Source organism: Aquarana catesbeiana, linkage group LG13 (genome assembly GCF_042186555.1).
Source record: "Aquarana catesbeiana isolate 2022-GZ linkage group LG13, ASM4218655v1, whole genome shotgun sequence".
NCBI lineage: Eukaryota > Metazoa > Chordata > Amphibia > Anura > Ranidae > Aquarana > Aquarana catesbeiana.
Window position 1 is genome coordinate 222,784,644 of NC_133336.1, and position 16,120 is coordinate 222,800,763.

Here is a 16,120-nt window from a genome sequence, read left to right on the forward strand (position 1 = left end):
TTGGATAAATAAATTCACCAAATTTTATTTGCCATAATGATCCTTATTATCAGTCATGTGACTGTTGCTGCTAAAAAATAATGATGGTCAAGTCTAGACATGTGCACTCCCTCTCGTTCCGAATCGAAATTCGGATGAGGATGTAGCCGAATTACAATAGTGAAGAATTTAAACTAAGTTGGAATATAAACATATTGCTGACTGTTGCTGATTTCCTTCAAAGACTGTAGTGTTAGAATATAGCCGTCTTCCGAAATTCGAATAGAATAAAATAGAAAAGAATAGAATAGATTTGAATAGAAAAAAAAATTAGATGTGAATCGAATAGCATAGAAAAGAATAGAATAAAATAGAACAGAAAATAACGGAATAGAAAAGAATAGAATAGATTTGAATAGAAAAAAAAACAGATTAGAAAAAAATAGAATAGAAAATAATGGACTAGAATAGATTTGAATAGAAAAAAAATGATTAGAATAGAAAAAAAACTCAGATCACATAGCATAGAAAAGAACAGAATAAAATAGAATAGAAAATAAGGGAATAGAAAAGAATAGAAAAAAATGAATAGATTAGAATAGAAAAAAAAGCAGAATAGATTTAAATAGAATAGAAAATAAGGGAACAGAATAGAAAATAAAATAATAGAATAAAATAGAATATAAAAGAATAGAATAGATTTAAATAGATTAGAATAGAATATAATTGAAAATAAAACAATAGAATCAAATAAAATAGAAAATAAGGGAATATAAAAGAATAGCATAGAAAAAAATAGAATAGATTAGAATAGAAAAAAAAGCAGAATAGATTTAAATAAAATAGAAAAAAAATAGAATAGAAAATAAGGGAATAGAATAGAAAAAAATAGAATAGATTATAATAGCATAGAAAATAAAATAATAAAATAGAATAGAAAATAAGGGAATAGAATAGATTTGAATAGAGAAAAATAGACTAGATTATAATAGCATAGAAAATAAAATAATAGAATAAAATAGAATGGAAAATAAGGGAATAGAATAGAAAAAAATAGAATAGATTAGAACAGAAAAAAAGCAGAATATATTTAAATAGAATAGAAAAAAAATAGAATAGAAAATAAGGGAATAGAAAAAAAAAAGGATAGATTAAAGTATAATAAAAAGTAAATGAATAGAATAAAATAGAAGATAAAAGAATAGAATAAAATAGAAGGAATAGAACTGTCTTTTGAAATTAGAATAGATTAGAATAGAAAAAATAGACTAGATTATAATAGCATAGAAAATAAAATAATAGAATAGAATAGATTAGAATAGGAAAAAAAAGCAGAATAGATTTAAAGAGAATAGAGAAAATAGAATAGAAAATAAGGGAATAGAAGAATAGATTAGAATAGAAAAAAAGCAGAATAGATTTAAATAGAATAGAAAAAAAATAGAATAGAAAATAAGGGAATAGAAAAAAAGGATAGATTAAATTATAATCAAAAATAAATGAATAGAATAAAATAGAATAGAAGATAAAAGAATAGAATAAAATAGAAAGAATAGAACTGTCTTCTGAAATTTGAATTTTGAAATTCGAATAAAATAAATTTGAAATCGAATGCCGATTCGATACTTTTCGATTCGTATTAGAATAAATGAAACTAAATTAAACAGATTCCAAAAACAAATTGAACAAATTTAACTAAACAAAATTATTTAAATAGCAAATCAAAGCAAAACAATTTTTTTCATTCTGCACAGGTCTAGTCAAGGCCAATACCGATCATCAAAATTGAATTGAGGTGAACGTCACCTGGGTATGTACCCAAAATGGTCAGCAATGAAGTAGGAGACCATTAAGTGCTACAAAATTTACAAAATTGGGCTACAAAACTTTATTTTTTATTTTTTTTTGCCTGTCACATATTGCTACATTTTGAATGTATTAAAGGTTTAAAGGGAATTTGGGAAAATGTAGGAAGAGCCTCAGATGGAAGCTGTTCTTCTCCTGAACCACATATGACCTCGTCGGGTCACTCCAGAACCGATATGCGTTCTGAGAGTATGAGAACTGCACATTTTTTCCAAATTATCGTCGAAATAGGAGCAATCAGGGGTTCAATCTTCGGGGACAAAGGTCAACATGGGCAGAGACATTCATTCCACTTTGGTGTGGGAGGGGGAGGAGCATGCAGTGTCACATGGTTAACTCCGGAAAAGGGGATGATGATGTCACAGTGACACAGTCATGCATCACACACATAGATAGGTATAGAAGAGGGCACTGTATTCACCTGGTCACTTACTGCCTGTGTGTAGGCGCTGTACGCCCCGAACTGGAGAGCGATGGGGCTGAACATGCCGAGCTGATTGGCCACTTGCTGCATCCGGCGCAGCCCCCGCTCCTTCTCCGTGTCGGCGAATTTCACCACCAGGCTGGAGGAGGCTCCCTGCAGGGAAATGAGAGGGCGGACTGGCGTTAGCGCAGAGGGGGGGGGCGGGACGTGACGCACACTGAAATGTGTCACGTGACTACCCAGCAGGAGGATCGATTGGCTGGACCGTCATGGCCACCGCCGCCGCCACCACCACCACACACATAACCTCCACTAAGTAAGCACACATCTACATGGGGGGGGGGGTGGGGGGGTGGAGTCCCTTGTTGTCTTACCGGCAGTGTCCGACTCCCGTGGAGCGCGTTGATGGCCGCCTGCGCCTCTGAATGTGTCTGATACTTCACAAATGCACAACCTAAGCGCGGGGAGATACCACATTACTACACGACACAAGGGGGCAGCACCGCAGCACAGTGATCACACAACAGAATGGCCGAAAAAACCACATCACCTGTGGGCCACCTTCCCCTATGGGGCGGGGCAATAGGGTATTAAAAGCGCCACTCCGCCCAAAGCAGGAAGATGGAACGTAGGCCAAAAAAAAAATGGCCACTCCACTTTAAGTGACCTGTACACTTTAAGGGCGAACTCCAGGCTTGTGTTTGTATTGTTGGCTCCAAAAAGGGGCGGGGTTTGAGATCTTCCTGGAGTTGCCCTTTAAAATTTGGAGTAAGGCCACGCCCCCCAGGCTCATAGATACCTTTGCTGGTCCCGTCCGGCCCCCGAAGGACCGTACACTCGTCTATGTTCCCGAAGGGCTCAAACATCCTGCGGACGTCCTCGTCCGTCTGCTGCTTTCCCAGCATGCCCACGAACAGCTTGCGGTCCTCTAGGTAACGGAGAAGAAAAAAGAGGAGGTGAGACTTGAGGTGGAACGGCGTTCACTTGTAGGGGTGGTAGGGGGGGTTGGGACTTCACCTCATGCAAAGACCACACCCCTCAACCGCCACTGCGCGGCTACTAATGTGACCGTGACGTCACGGCGCACAGAACCAGGCTAGAGCATCATGGGATTGTACTGGTGACTTTGGACATGCAAGTCAAATTGAGCCCCGCCTCATTTCCTGGCTGAAGGACATCCAGCAATATCTAGTCCCTCCCCCTTTTCATTCAGTGGACCTCAGTTCTGTCCATTATGGAGGCTCAGAATCACATGTGGGCGTTACCTAGCCTGCCTAGGAATGCCCACTCCTCCAGACTGACCACACCCACCCATCAATACATTCTGATATTTGCATAACTCCTCCCACTGCTTGTATCAGGACTAAGAGCGCTTCCTTTTCATTCATTGGATTTCAGTTCTTCCAATCATGGAGGAGCATTATCAAATTACCTATGCAAATACAGCCTGCCTACGAACAACCCACTCCTCCAGACTGATACCCGCCCATAAGGGCATTATTTATATTTGCATAACTCCTCCCACTGCTTGCATCGGGACTGGGGCAGGGGTGCTGGGATGTTTTCAGGAAGGTATTAACAACCCCCTGCCGGCTCCTCCCACCAGCTATGATCTGCTTGTATTGCTTAGCGAAGCACAGAGACCCGGTGATGACATCACTGGGTATAAAGTAAGGAATGGAGTGAAAATCGAAAAGCTTTATTTAAAAAATGTCACTTTCATGTTGGGGAGGAGGGGGGGAGGGTAAAAATGTTTGGAAGGAGTCGGGAAAGTGTACACTGAACACAGGGGAGGGGTGTACAGAGAGCATTGTGGGAAATGGAAGGATTCTGATTGGTTGGTTGGGGGGTGTCACCTACCTCCTCGGCTCTCACTGTCAGCGGGTTTCACTTGAATCGGTCGGTTCATCTAGAAAAAAGAAAGATAGAAAATAAATGTCAGTGTGGATGGAATACCTCAGTACCGGATATAAAGATATTCTGTGTCTGTGGGGTGACATCGCCCGCCGGGGAGTATCCGCCGGGGTCCTGCAAAGAGCTTTGGGTGATATCGCCCGCCGGGGAGTATCCAACGGGGTCCTGCAAAGAGCTTTGGGTGATATCGTCCGCCGGGGAGTATCCGCTGGGGGGCCTGCAAAGAGCTTTGGGTGATATCGCCCACCAGGGTCCTGCAAGGAGCTTTGGGTGACATCGCTCGCCGGGGAGTATCCGCCGAGGGGACTGGAAAGAGCTTTGGGTGATATCGCCGACCGGGGAGTATCCGCCGGGGTCCTGCAAAGAGCTTCGGGTGATATCGCCCCGCCGGGGAGTATCTGCCGGGGTCCTGCAAAGAGCTTTGGGTGACATCGCCCGCCGGGGAGTATCCGCCGGGGTCCTGCAAAGAGCTTTGGGCGATATCGCCCGGCGGGGCGTATCCGCCGGGGTCCTGCAAAGAGCTTTGGGTGATATCGCCCGCCGGGGCGTATCCGCCGGGGCCCTGCAAAGAGCTTTTGTTGATATCGCCCGTTGGGGCCCACTCAAACGTGGCCAGCAATGTAGGTGGAGATGTAAGCAGGCGGAGGGAGGGTAGGTGCCCGGTGTGGGTGCTACTGATCATATCAATGGGGTGGGGGCTTAACGTGGGCATTGATGGGTGAATGTGGAGGAAGGGTTGTAGTACCACAGTGGGCTGGCAGTAACCATCTCTTTTAGTCCCTTGTAGCATTGCACCAACCTCTAGCAGTTTCCTGTCAGTAGAAATGAGCTTGGGCATGTTTGGACTCGGATCTGAACACACAAGCCCACCAGAAAGCTGTCACTTGTATGGGCCAATCATGTGCCCCCCCCCCAAAGGATCCCCGCAGCTGCATGGATATGCGCCCATTGTAGACATATGACTGCCGGATGGGGAATGCCGCGCCTGCAGATGATTGGCCTGTAATGGTGACAGCTTTCTGAAGGGCTCCAACACATTGGTTCAGATCTTACTCCGAACACACCAGAGCTCATCACTACCTGCAACACTGCAGCAGTCTCTAATGCCGCGTACACATGAGCGGAACGTCCGACAGGAAAAGTCAGACGGAATTGTTTCATCGTATAAACCGCTTGTGTGTAGGCTTCATAGGACCTTCCCTTTCGAAAATTCTGACGGACCTAGAAATAGAACATGTTCTAAATCTTTCCGCCGGAACTCCACCGGAACCAGTTCCTATCGGGAAAACCGCTCGTCTGTATGCTGTTCGGACCAAAAACTACGCATGCTCAAGTACGAGACGTAAGCTATTGGCTACTGGCTATTGAACTTCCTTTTTCTAGTCCCGTCGTACGTGTTGTACGTCACCGCATTCTGGGCGGTCGGACTTTGGATTGACCGTGTGTAGGCAAGACCGCTGGAATGGAATTCCGTCGGAGTACCATCGGAGAAACCTTCCGAGTTTATTCTGACGGACAAACAGGTCGTGTGTACGCGGCATAACAGTCCCTTGTAACACAGCAACCATCTCTAGCAGTCTCCTGTAACATGGCAGAATGACAGAGTCTTTAGCAGTCTCTAGTGACTTAAAAAAGATCTTTAACATTTTCATTCAAAAGGGGAAGTGCAGATCTTAATTTAACATGTTAGTCTCTTGTAACGTGGAAGTGCAGAGTCATGTGATGTGTAGTGGGTGGGGCCGCATTAGGATGGGTGATGGATGTGGATTGGGTGCTGAGCCACAGGAGCATCTCTGTTATGTGTTCTTTAGTGTCTCTTATCAGCAGTGAGCTCAGACTGGTGATAGGACGGCCTCCCAGCCCAACACTCAGCCTGATACCTGACCTAACACTCAGCTTGATGTTCAGCCTGACATTCAACATAACACCTGGCCTGACACCCAACCCAATACCTTGCCTGATACCCAACCCAATACCTTGCCTGACACCCAACCCAACACTCAGCTTGATACTCAGCACAACGCTCAGCTTGATACCCAGGCCAACACCTGGCCCCCAACACTCAGCTTGATGCTCAGCCTGACATTTAACCCAACACCTGGCCTGACACCCAACCCAACACCTGGCCTGACACCCAACCCAACACTTAGCTTGATGCTCAGCCTGACATTCAACCCAAAACCTGGCCCATACACCAGGCCTGACACTCAACTCAACAGTTGGGCTGACATTCAACCCGACACCTGGCATGACACCCAACACTCAGCTTGATACTCAACCCAACACTCAGCTTGACACTCAGCCCAACACCTGGCCTGACACCCAACACGCAGCTTGATACTCAACCCAACACCTGGCCTGACACCCAACCCAACACTCAGCTTGATACTCAGCCCAACACCTGGCCTGACACTCAACTCAACAATTGGGCCAACATTCAGCCTGACACTCAACCCAACACAGCTTTATACTCAGCCCAACACCTGGCCTGACACTCAGCTTGATGCTCAGCTTGATACTCAGCCCAACACTAAGCTTGATGCTTAGCCTGACATTCAACCCGACACATAACCCAACACCTGGCCTGACACTCAACTAAACAGTTGGGCCGACATTCAGCACCAATTTTTAGGGTGTTTCTCTGAACATTTCTGTATGGGTCTCCTTCCCCCATCACTCATCATTTCACTCCCCCCTTCTATACAGAGAGATGGAATCCTCCAATAAGATGACCTCCTGGCTCATGTCCGTGACACTGTTCCTGAGTCTTATTTTACTCAGCGTCCCAAATACATCATCGAGGTCCTCCCATCCAATCCATGGGCACCGCGTCATGTGACCACCACAGCGTCACTGCGCTACACTATAGGTAGGAGATAGTCCATAGTAGGGGATGTTACATTGTATATCGGGGGTCTCAGTGTGCTGGATTGATACATTGTGTCAGGAGGGTGTGGCTTTGTGATGTCACCTCCTACGATTGTCCTATTTCTGTCTGGGTGTGTAATATATATGCCAGGCTGTGATGATCACAGAGGTGCCCCCCCCTCCCCTCCCCCACACACGGTTCCTCCACACCAGCCGCCATCAGAGAGGACGTGGCCCATACTGGGGGCGGGGGGGATGTCTGTGGCACTGTCAGGGTTACACTGTGGTCCTGATGCTGGAGGATGGAAAGTTGCCATGCCAACCAGCTCTACATCCAGTCCTTGCAGTTGCTAGGAGACGGGCGATACCCCCGGTACAGCATGCCAGGCTGGGGATCAGAGGCTGGCAAGCAGGATGGGGGGGGGGGCAGGGATGGTTTCGGGGTATAATTTGGCGGAGGGTAGGATATGTTCATCCCCCCCCCCCTCCTGTCTGTGCCCCGTAGTCCGTTCCCTCCCTTCTTCCACAGAGATGCTTCCAGCGGATCATTCACACAGAGCCAGATGCTCAGTTACCATGGAAACCCCAGAACACGTTCCCTGGCAACCACCCACTCGCCCAGATCTATCCGTAAGGTTGCCGGGTAACCACAGTGACATCATCACTTCTCCATGTAAACAAAAGAAGGAGGGGGAGGGGGGACACGGGAATGATGGAGGGGGGGGGGGTGATGAAAAAAAAAAAAAAAAATCGCTGAAGCTTTCATACAGACAGAGCCACAATTCCGGGTCATTCCACTATTTACTACATCCATCCCCCATCCATCCATCCCCCTCTCCATCCATCCATCCATCCCCCATCCATCCCCCTCTCCATCCATCCCCCTCTCCATCCATCCATCCCCATCCATCCCCCTCTCCATCCATCCATCCCCCTCTCCATCCATCCCCCTCTCCATCCATCCCCCTCTCCATCCATCCCTCATCCATCCCCTCTCCATCCATCCATCCATCCCCCTCTCCATCCATCCATCCCCCATCCATCCCCCTCTCCATCCATCCCCCTCTCCATCCATCCATCCCCCTCTCCATCCATCCATCCCCCTCTCCATCCATCCATCCCCCTCTCCATCCATCCATCCCCATCCATCCCCCTCTCCATCCATCCATCCCCCTCTCCATCCATCCATCCCCCTCTCCATCCATCCCCCTCTCCATCCATCCATCCCTCCATCCATCCCCCTCTCCATCCATCCCCCTCTCCATCCATCCATCCCTCCATCCATCCCCTTCTCCATCCATCCCTCTCTCCATCCATCCCCCTCTCCATCCATCCATCCCCCCTCTCCATCCATCCACCCCCCTCTCCATCCATCCATCCCCCACTCCATCCATCCCCCTCTCCATCCATCCATCCCCCATCCATCCCCCTCTCCATCCATCCATCTCTCCATCCATCCCCCTCTCCATCCATCCCCCTCTCCATCCATCCATCCCCCTCTCCATCCATCCGTCCCCCATCCATCCCCCTCTCCATCCATCCCCCTCTCCATCCATCCATCCCCTCTCCATCCATCCATCCCCCTCTCCATCCCCCCCTCCATCCATCCATCCCCCCCTCCATCCATCCATCCCCCTCTCCATCCATCCATCCATCCCCCTCTCCATCCCCCTCTCCATCCATCCATCCCCCCCTCCATCCATCCCCTTCTCCATCCATCCCTCTCTCCATCCATCCCCCTCTCCATCCATCCATCCCCCCTCTCCATCCATCCACTCCCACTCCATCCATCCCCCTCTCCATCCATCCATCCCCCTCTCCATCCATCCATCCCCCATCCATCCCCCTCTCCATCCATCCATCCATCCATCCCCCTCTCCATCCATCCATCCCCCTCTCCATCCATCCATCCCCCTCTCCATCCATCCCCCTCTCCATCCATCCCCCTCTCCATCCATCCCCCTCTCCATCCATCCGTCCCCCATACATCCCCCTCTCCATCCATCCATCCCCCCCTCCATCCATCCATCCCCCTCTCCATCCATCCATCCCCCTCTCCATCCCCCTCTCCATCCATCCCCTTCTCCATCCATCCCCCTCTCCATCCATCCATCCCCCTCTCCATCCCCCTCTCCATCCATCCCCCTCTCCATCCATCCCCCTCTCCATCCATCCATCCCCCATCCATCCATCCCCCTCTCCATCCATCCCCCATACATCCATCCATCCCCCTCTCCATCCATCCATCCCCCCTCTCCATCCATCCATCCCCCTCTCCATCCATCCCCCATACATCCATCCATCCCCTTCTCCATCCATCCCTCTCTCCATCCATCCATCCCCCTCTCCATCCATCCCCCTCTCCATCCATCCATCCCCCACTCCATCCATCCCCCTCTCCATCCATCCATCCCCCATCCATCCCCCTCTCCATCCATCCCTCCCCCTCTCCATCCATCCCCCTCTCCATCCATCCCCCTCTCCATCCATCCATCCCCCTCTCCATCCATCCATCCCCATCCATCCCCCTCTCCATCCATCCATCCCCCTCTCCATCCCCCTCTCCATCCATCCATCCCCCCCTCCATCCATCCATCCCCCCCTCCATCCATCCATCCCCCTCTCCATCCATCCATCCCCCTCTCCATCCCCCTCTCCATCCATCCATCCCCCCCTCCATCCATCCCCTTCTCCATCCATCCCTCTCTCCATCCATCCCCCTCTCCATCCATCCATCCCCCTCTCCATCCATCCATCCCCCTCTCCATCCATCCATCCCCCACTCCATCCATCCCCCACTCCATCCATCCCCCTCTCCATCCATCCCCCTCTCCATCCATCCATCCCCCACTCCATCCATCCCCCATCCATCCCCCTCTCCATCCATCCATCCCCCTCTCCATCCATCCCCCTCTCCATCCATCCATCCCCCTCTCCTTCCATCCGTCCCCCATCCATCCCCCTCTCCATCCATCCATCCCCCCCTCCATCCATCCCCCCCTCCATCTATCCATCCCCCTCTCCATCCATCCCCTTCTCCATCCATCCCTCTCTCCATCCATCCCCCTCTCCATCCATCCATCCCCCCTCTCCATCCATCCATCCCCCTCTCCATCCATCCCCCTCTCCATCCATCCATCCCCCATCCATCCATCCCCCTCTCCATCCATCCCCCATACATCCATCCATCCCCCTCTCCATCCATCCATCCATCCCCCATCCATCCCCCTCTACATCCATCCATCCCCCTCTACATCCATCCATCCCCCTCTCCATCCATCCATCCATCCCCCTCTCCATCCATCCATCCCCCATCCATCCCCCTCTACATCCATCCATCCCCCATCCATCCCCCTCTCCATCCATCCATCTCTCCATCCATCCCCCTCTCCATCCATCCCCCTCTCCATCCATCCATCCCCCTCTCCATCCATCCGTCCCCCATCCATCCCCCTCTCCATCCATCCCCCTCTCCATCCATCCATCCCCCTCTCCATCCATCCATCCCCCTCTCCATCCCCCCTCCATCCATCCATCCCCCCCTCCATCCATCCATCCCCCTCTCCATCCATCCATCCATCCCCCTCTCCATCCCCCTCTCCATCCATCCATCCCCCTCTCCATCCCCCTCTCCATCCATCCATCCCCCCCTCCATCCATCCCCTTCTCCATCCATCCCTCTCTCCATCCATCCCCCTCTCCATCCATCCATCCCCCCTCTCCATCCATCCATCTCCCACTCCATCCATCCCCCTCTCCATCCATCCATCCCCCTCTCCATCCATCCATCCCCCATCCATCCCCCTCTCCATCCATCCATCCATCCCCCTCTCCATCCATCCATCCCCCATCCATCCCCCTCTCCATCCATCCATCCCCCTCTCCATCCATCCATCCCCCTCTCCATCCATCCCTCTCTCCATCCATCCCCCTCTCCATCCATCCGTCCCCCATACATCCCCCTCTCCATCCATCCATCCCCCCCTCCATCCATCCATCCCCCTCTCCATCCATCCATCCCCCTCTCCATCCCCCTCTCCATCCATCCCCTTCTCCATCCATCCCCCTCTCCATCCATCCATCCCCCTCTCCATCCCCCTCTCCATCCATCCCCCTCTCCATCCATCCCCCTCTCCATCCATCCATCCCCCATACATCCATCCATCCCCCTCTCCATCCATCCCCCATACATCCATCCATCCCCCTCTCCATCCATCCATCCCCCCTCTCCATCCATCCATCCCCCTCTCCATCCATCCCCCATACATCCATCCATCCCCTTCTCCATCCATCCCTCTCTCCATCCATCCCCCCTCTCCATCCATCCATCCCCCTCTCCATCCATCCCCCTCTCCATCCATCCATCCCCCACTCCATCCATCCCCCTCTCCATCCATCCATCCCCCATCCATCCCCCTCTCCATCCATCCCCCTCTCCATCCATCCATCCCCCTCTCCATCCATCCCCCTCTCCATCCATCCATCCCCCTCTCCATCCATCCATCCCCATCCATCCCCCTCTCCATCCATCCATCCCCCTCTCCATCCCCCTCTCCATCCATCCATCCCCCCCTCCATCCATCCATCCCCCCCTCCATCCATCCATCCCCCTCTCCATCCATCCATCCCCCTCTCCATCCCCCTCTCCATCCATCCATCCCCCCCTCCATCCATCCCCTTCTCCATCCATCCCTCTCTCCATCCATCCCCCTCTCCATCCATCCATCCCCCTCTCCATCCATCCATCCCCCTCTCCATCCATCCATCCCCCACTCCATCCATCCATCCCCCACTCCATCCATCCCCCTCTCCATCCATCCCCCTCTCCATCCATCCATCCCCCACTCCATCCATCCCCCATCCATCCCCCTCTCCATCCATCCATCCCCCTCTCCATCCATCCCCCTCTCCATCCATCCCCCTCTCCATCCATCCATCCCCCTCTCCTTCCATCCGTCCCCCATCCATCCCCCTCTCCATCCATCCATCCCCCCCTCCATCCATCCCCCCCTCCATCTATCCATCCCCCTCTCCATCCATCCCCTTCTCCATCCATCCCTCTCTCCATCCATCCCCCTCTCCATCCATCCATCCCCCCTCTCCATCCATCCATCCCCCTCTCCATCCATCCCCCTCTCCATCCATCCATCCCCCATCCATCCATCCCCCTCTCCATCCATCCCCCATACATCCATCCATCCCCCTCTCCATCCATCCCCCATCCATCCCCCTCTACATCCATCCATCCCCCTCTACATCCATCCATCCCCCTCTCCATCCATCCATCCATCCCCCTCTCCATCCATCCATCCCCCATCCATCCCCCTCTACATCCATCCATCCCCCATCCATCCCCCTCTCCATCCATCCATCCCCCCCTCCATCCATCCCCCTCTCCATCCATCCATCCCCCCTCCATCCATCCATCCCCCATCCATCCCCTCTCCATCCATCCCCCTCTCCATCCATCCATCCCCTATCCATCCATCCATCCCCCTCTCCATCCATCCATCCCCCATCCATCCATTCCCCATCCCCCTTCCATCCATCCCCCTCTCCATCCATCCATCCCCCATCCATCCATTCCCCATCCCCCTTCCATCCATCCATCTCTCCATCCATCCCCCTCTACATCCATCCATCCCCCTCTACATCCATCCATCCCCCTCTCCATCCATCCAGCCCCTCTCCATCCATCCATCCATCCACACCCTCTACATCCATCCCCCTCTCCATCCATCCATCCATCCCCCTCTCCATCCATCCATCCCCCTCTCCATCCATCCCCCTCTACATCTATCCATCCATCCATCCCCCTCTCCATCCATCCCCCTCTACATCTATCCATCCATCCATCCCCCTCTCCATCCATCCCCCTCTACATCTATCCATCCATCCATCCCCCTCTCCGTCCATCCCCCCCTACATCCATCCATCCATCCCCCTCTACATCTATCCCCCACATCCATCCATCCATCTCTCCATCCATCCCCCTCTCCATCCATCCATCCCCCTCTCCATTCATCTTCCCATCCCCCTCTACATCCATCCATCGATCCGCCTCTACATCCATCCATCCCCCTCTCCATCCATCCATCCCCCTCTCCATCCATCCATCCATCCACCCCCTCTCCATCCATCCCCCTCTACATCTATCCATCCCCCTCTCCATCCATCCATCCATCCATCCATCCATCCACCCCCTCTCCATCCATCCCCCTCTCCATCCATCCATCCCCCTCTCCATCCATCCATCCACCCCCTCTCCATCCATCCCCCTCTACATCTATCCATCCATCCATCCCCCTCTACATCCATCTATCCATCCATCCCCCTCTACATCCATCCCCCTCTACATCCATCCCCCTCTACATCCATCCATCCCCTACATCCATCCATCTCTCCATCCATCCCCCTCTCCATCCATCCATCCCCCTCTCCATCCATCCATCCACCCCCTCTCCATCCATCCCCCTCTACATCTATCCATCCATCCATCCCCCTCTACATCCATCTATCCATCCCCCTCTACATCCATCCCCCTCTACATCCATCCATCCATCCCCCTCTACATCCATCCCCCTCTACATCCATCCATCCCCTACATCCATCCATCTCTCCATCCATCCCCCTCTCCATCCATCCATCCCCCTCTCCATTCATCTTCCCATCCCCCTCTACATCCATCCCCCTCTACATCCATCCATCTCCCTCTCCATTCATCTTCCCATCCCCTTCTACATCCATCGATCCGCTTCTACATCTATCCATCCCCCTCTATATCCATCCATCCCCCTCTCCATCCATCCATCTCTCCATCCATCCCCCTCTATATCCATCAATCCCCCTCTCCATCCATCCATCCCCCTCTCCATCCATCTATCCATCTCTACATCCATCCATCCATTCCCCTCTCCATCCACCCCCCTCTCCATTCATCCATCCCCCTCTACATCCATCCATCCTTCCCCCCTATATCCATCCATCCATCCCCCCCCCCTTCTACATATATCCATCCTTCCATCCACTTAATTCTGGGTTATTCCATCCAATTCTTCTATCTGTCCATCCATCCTTCTGTTCCTTTTATCCATCCAACCATATGTCCACTCCTCCACCCTTCCTTCCATTCTTCCTTCCATCCATCTAACCCTCTCTCTGTTCATCCATCCTTCTATCCATCCAACTATCCGTCTGTCAGTCCATCCATCTCGTTGTCCGATTGTCCATACATCCACCCATCTGTCCACTCTTCCACTCTTCCTTCTATTCTTCCTTCTATCCATCCAACCAACCATCTGTCTGTCCATCCATCTGCCTATCCATTCAACCATCTGTCTATCCGCCTCTCTGTCCATCCATCTATTCTTCTACCCATCTCTCCGTCCGTTTGTTCATCCATCCATCCAACCAACCAACCAACTGTCAAGTCATCCACCACCCTTCCATCCATCCAGTTATCCATCCTTCTATCCGATCAAACATCCAACCATCTGTCTGTCCATTCATCTATTCTCCTACCCATCTCTCCGTCCATTTGTTCATCCATCCACCCATCCAACCAACCAAATGTCCAGTCATCCACCACCCTTCCATCCATCCAGTTATCCATCCTTCTATCCGATCACCCATCCAACCATCTGTCTGTCCATTCATCCATCCAACTATCTATCTGTCAGTCCATCCATCAGTCTGTCAGTCTATCCATCTCGTTGTCCGTTTGTCCATCCATCCACCCAACCATCTGTCCACTCTTCCACCCTTCCTTCTATTCTTCCTTATATACATCCAACTACCCTGTTTCCCCGAAAATAAGACCTAGCGTGATTGTCGGTGATGGCTGCAATATAAGCCCTACCCCCCAAATAATCCCTAGTTAAAGTCCTTTTTAGGTCTTATTTTCAGGGTAGGGCTTATTTTCGGGGAAACAGGGTAGGGCTTATATTGCAGCCATCACCGACAATCACGCTAGGTCTTATTTTCGGGGAAACAGGGTATCTGTCTGTCAGTCCATGCATCTCATTGTCCATTTGTCCATCCATCCACCCACCCAACCATCTGTCCACTCCTCTACCCTTCCTTCCATTCTTCCTTCTATCTATCCTTCTATCCATCCAACCAACCATCCGTCTGTCCATCCGTTTGCCTATCTATTCTTCTATCCATTCAACCATCTGTCTGTCCATCCATCTATTCTTCTACCCATCTCTCCGTCCGTTTGTTCATGCATCCACCCACCCATCCAACCAACCATCTGTCCACTCAGCCACCACCCTTCCATCCACCCAGTTATCCATCCTTCTATCCGATCACCCATCCAACCATCTGTCTGTCCATTCATCCACCCTTCCATCCATCCAATTATCCAGCCAATCTTCCAAAAGTCTGTCTGTCCATCTATCAGATTCCATGTTCTTATAATCAGCAGTTACCTTGATTGTCCTGAATGGAACCGTTATCCGCAGCCTGACCATTACAGCCAATATTTATATCTACAGTATCTCACAAAAGTAAGTACACCCCTCACATTTAAATATTTTCTTCTATCTTTTCATGTAACACTGAAGAAATGACACTTTGCTACAATGTAAAGTAATGAGTGTACAGCTTGTATAACTGTGTAAATTTGCTGTCCCCTCAGAATAACTCAACACACAGCCATTAATGTCTAAACCGCTGGAAACAAAATTGAGTACAACCCTAAGTGAAAATGTCCAAATTGGGCCCAATTAGCAATTTTCCCTCCCCGGTGTCATGTGGCTCGTTAGTGTTACAAGGTCTCAGGTGTGAATGGGGAGCAAGCGTGTTAAATTTGGTGTTATCGCTCTTGCTCTCTCATACTGGTCACTGGAAGTTCAACATGGCACCTCATGGCAAAGAACTCTCTGAGGATCAGAAAAAAAAAATTGTTGCTCTACATAAAGATGGCCTAGGCTATAAGAAGATTGCCAAGACCCTGAAACTGAGCTTCAGCACGGTGGCCAAGACCATACAGCGGTATAACAGGACAGGTTCCACTCGGAACAGGCCTCGCCATGGTCCACCAAAGAAGTTGAATGCACGAGCTCA

General features: G+C 50.9%; 1 protein-coding gene across 5 annotated transcripts in view; it reads right to left on the reverse strand.

Moving 5' to 3' along the window:
* CELF3 (CUGBP Elav-like family member 3) overlaps positions 1 to 16,120 on the reverse strand; it is a 69,316-nt gene that overhangs the window by 14,164 nt on the left and 39,032 nt on the right. For all 5 annotated transcript variants that reach the window (XM_073609185.1, XM_073609184.1, XM_073609183.1 and 2 more), the window contains exons 3-6: positions 4,130 to 4,178; positions 3,069 to 3,197; positions 2,644 to 2,723; positions 2,267 to 2,422 (exon numbers count right to left, since the gene is read on the reverse strand). In XM_073609185.1, coding sequence (XP_073465286.1) covers positions 2,267 to 2,422; positions 2,644 to 2,723; positions 3,069 to 3,197; positions 4,130 to 4,178 — 414 coding nt within the window. The remainder of the gene's footprint in view (positions 1 to 2,266; positions 2,423 to 2,643; positions 2,724 to 3,068; positions 3,198 to 4,129; positions 4,179 to 16,120) is intronic.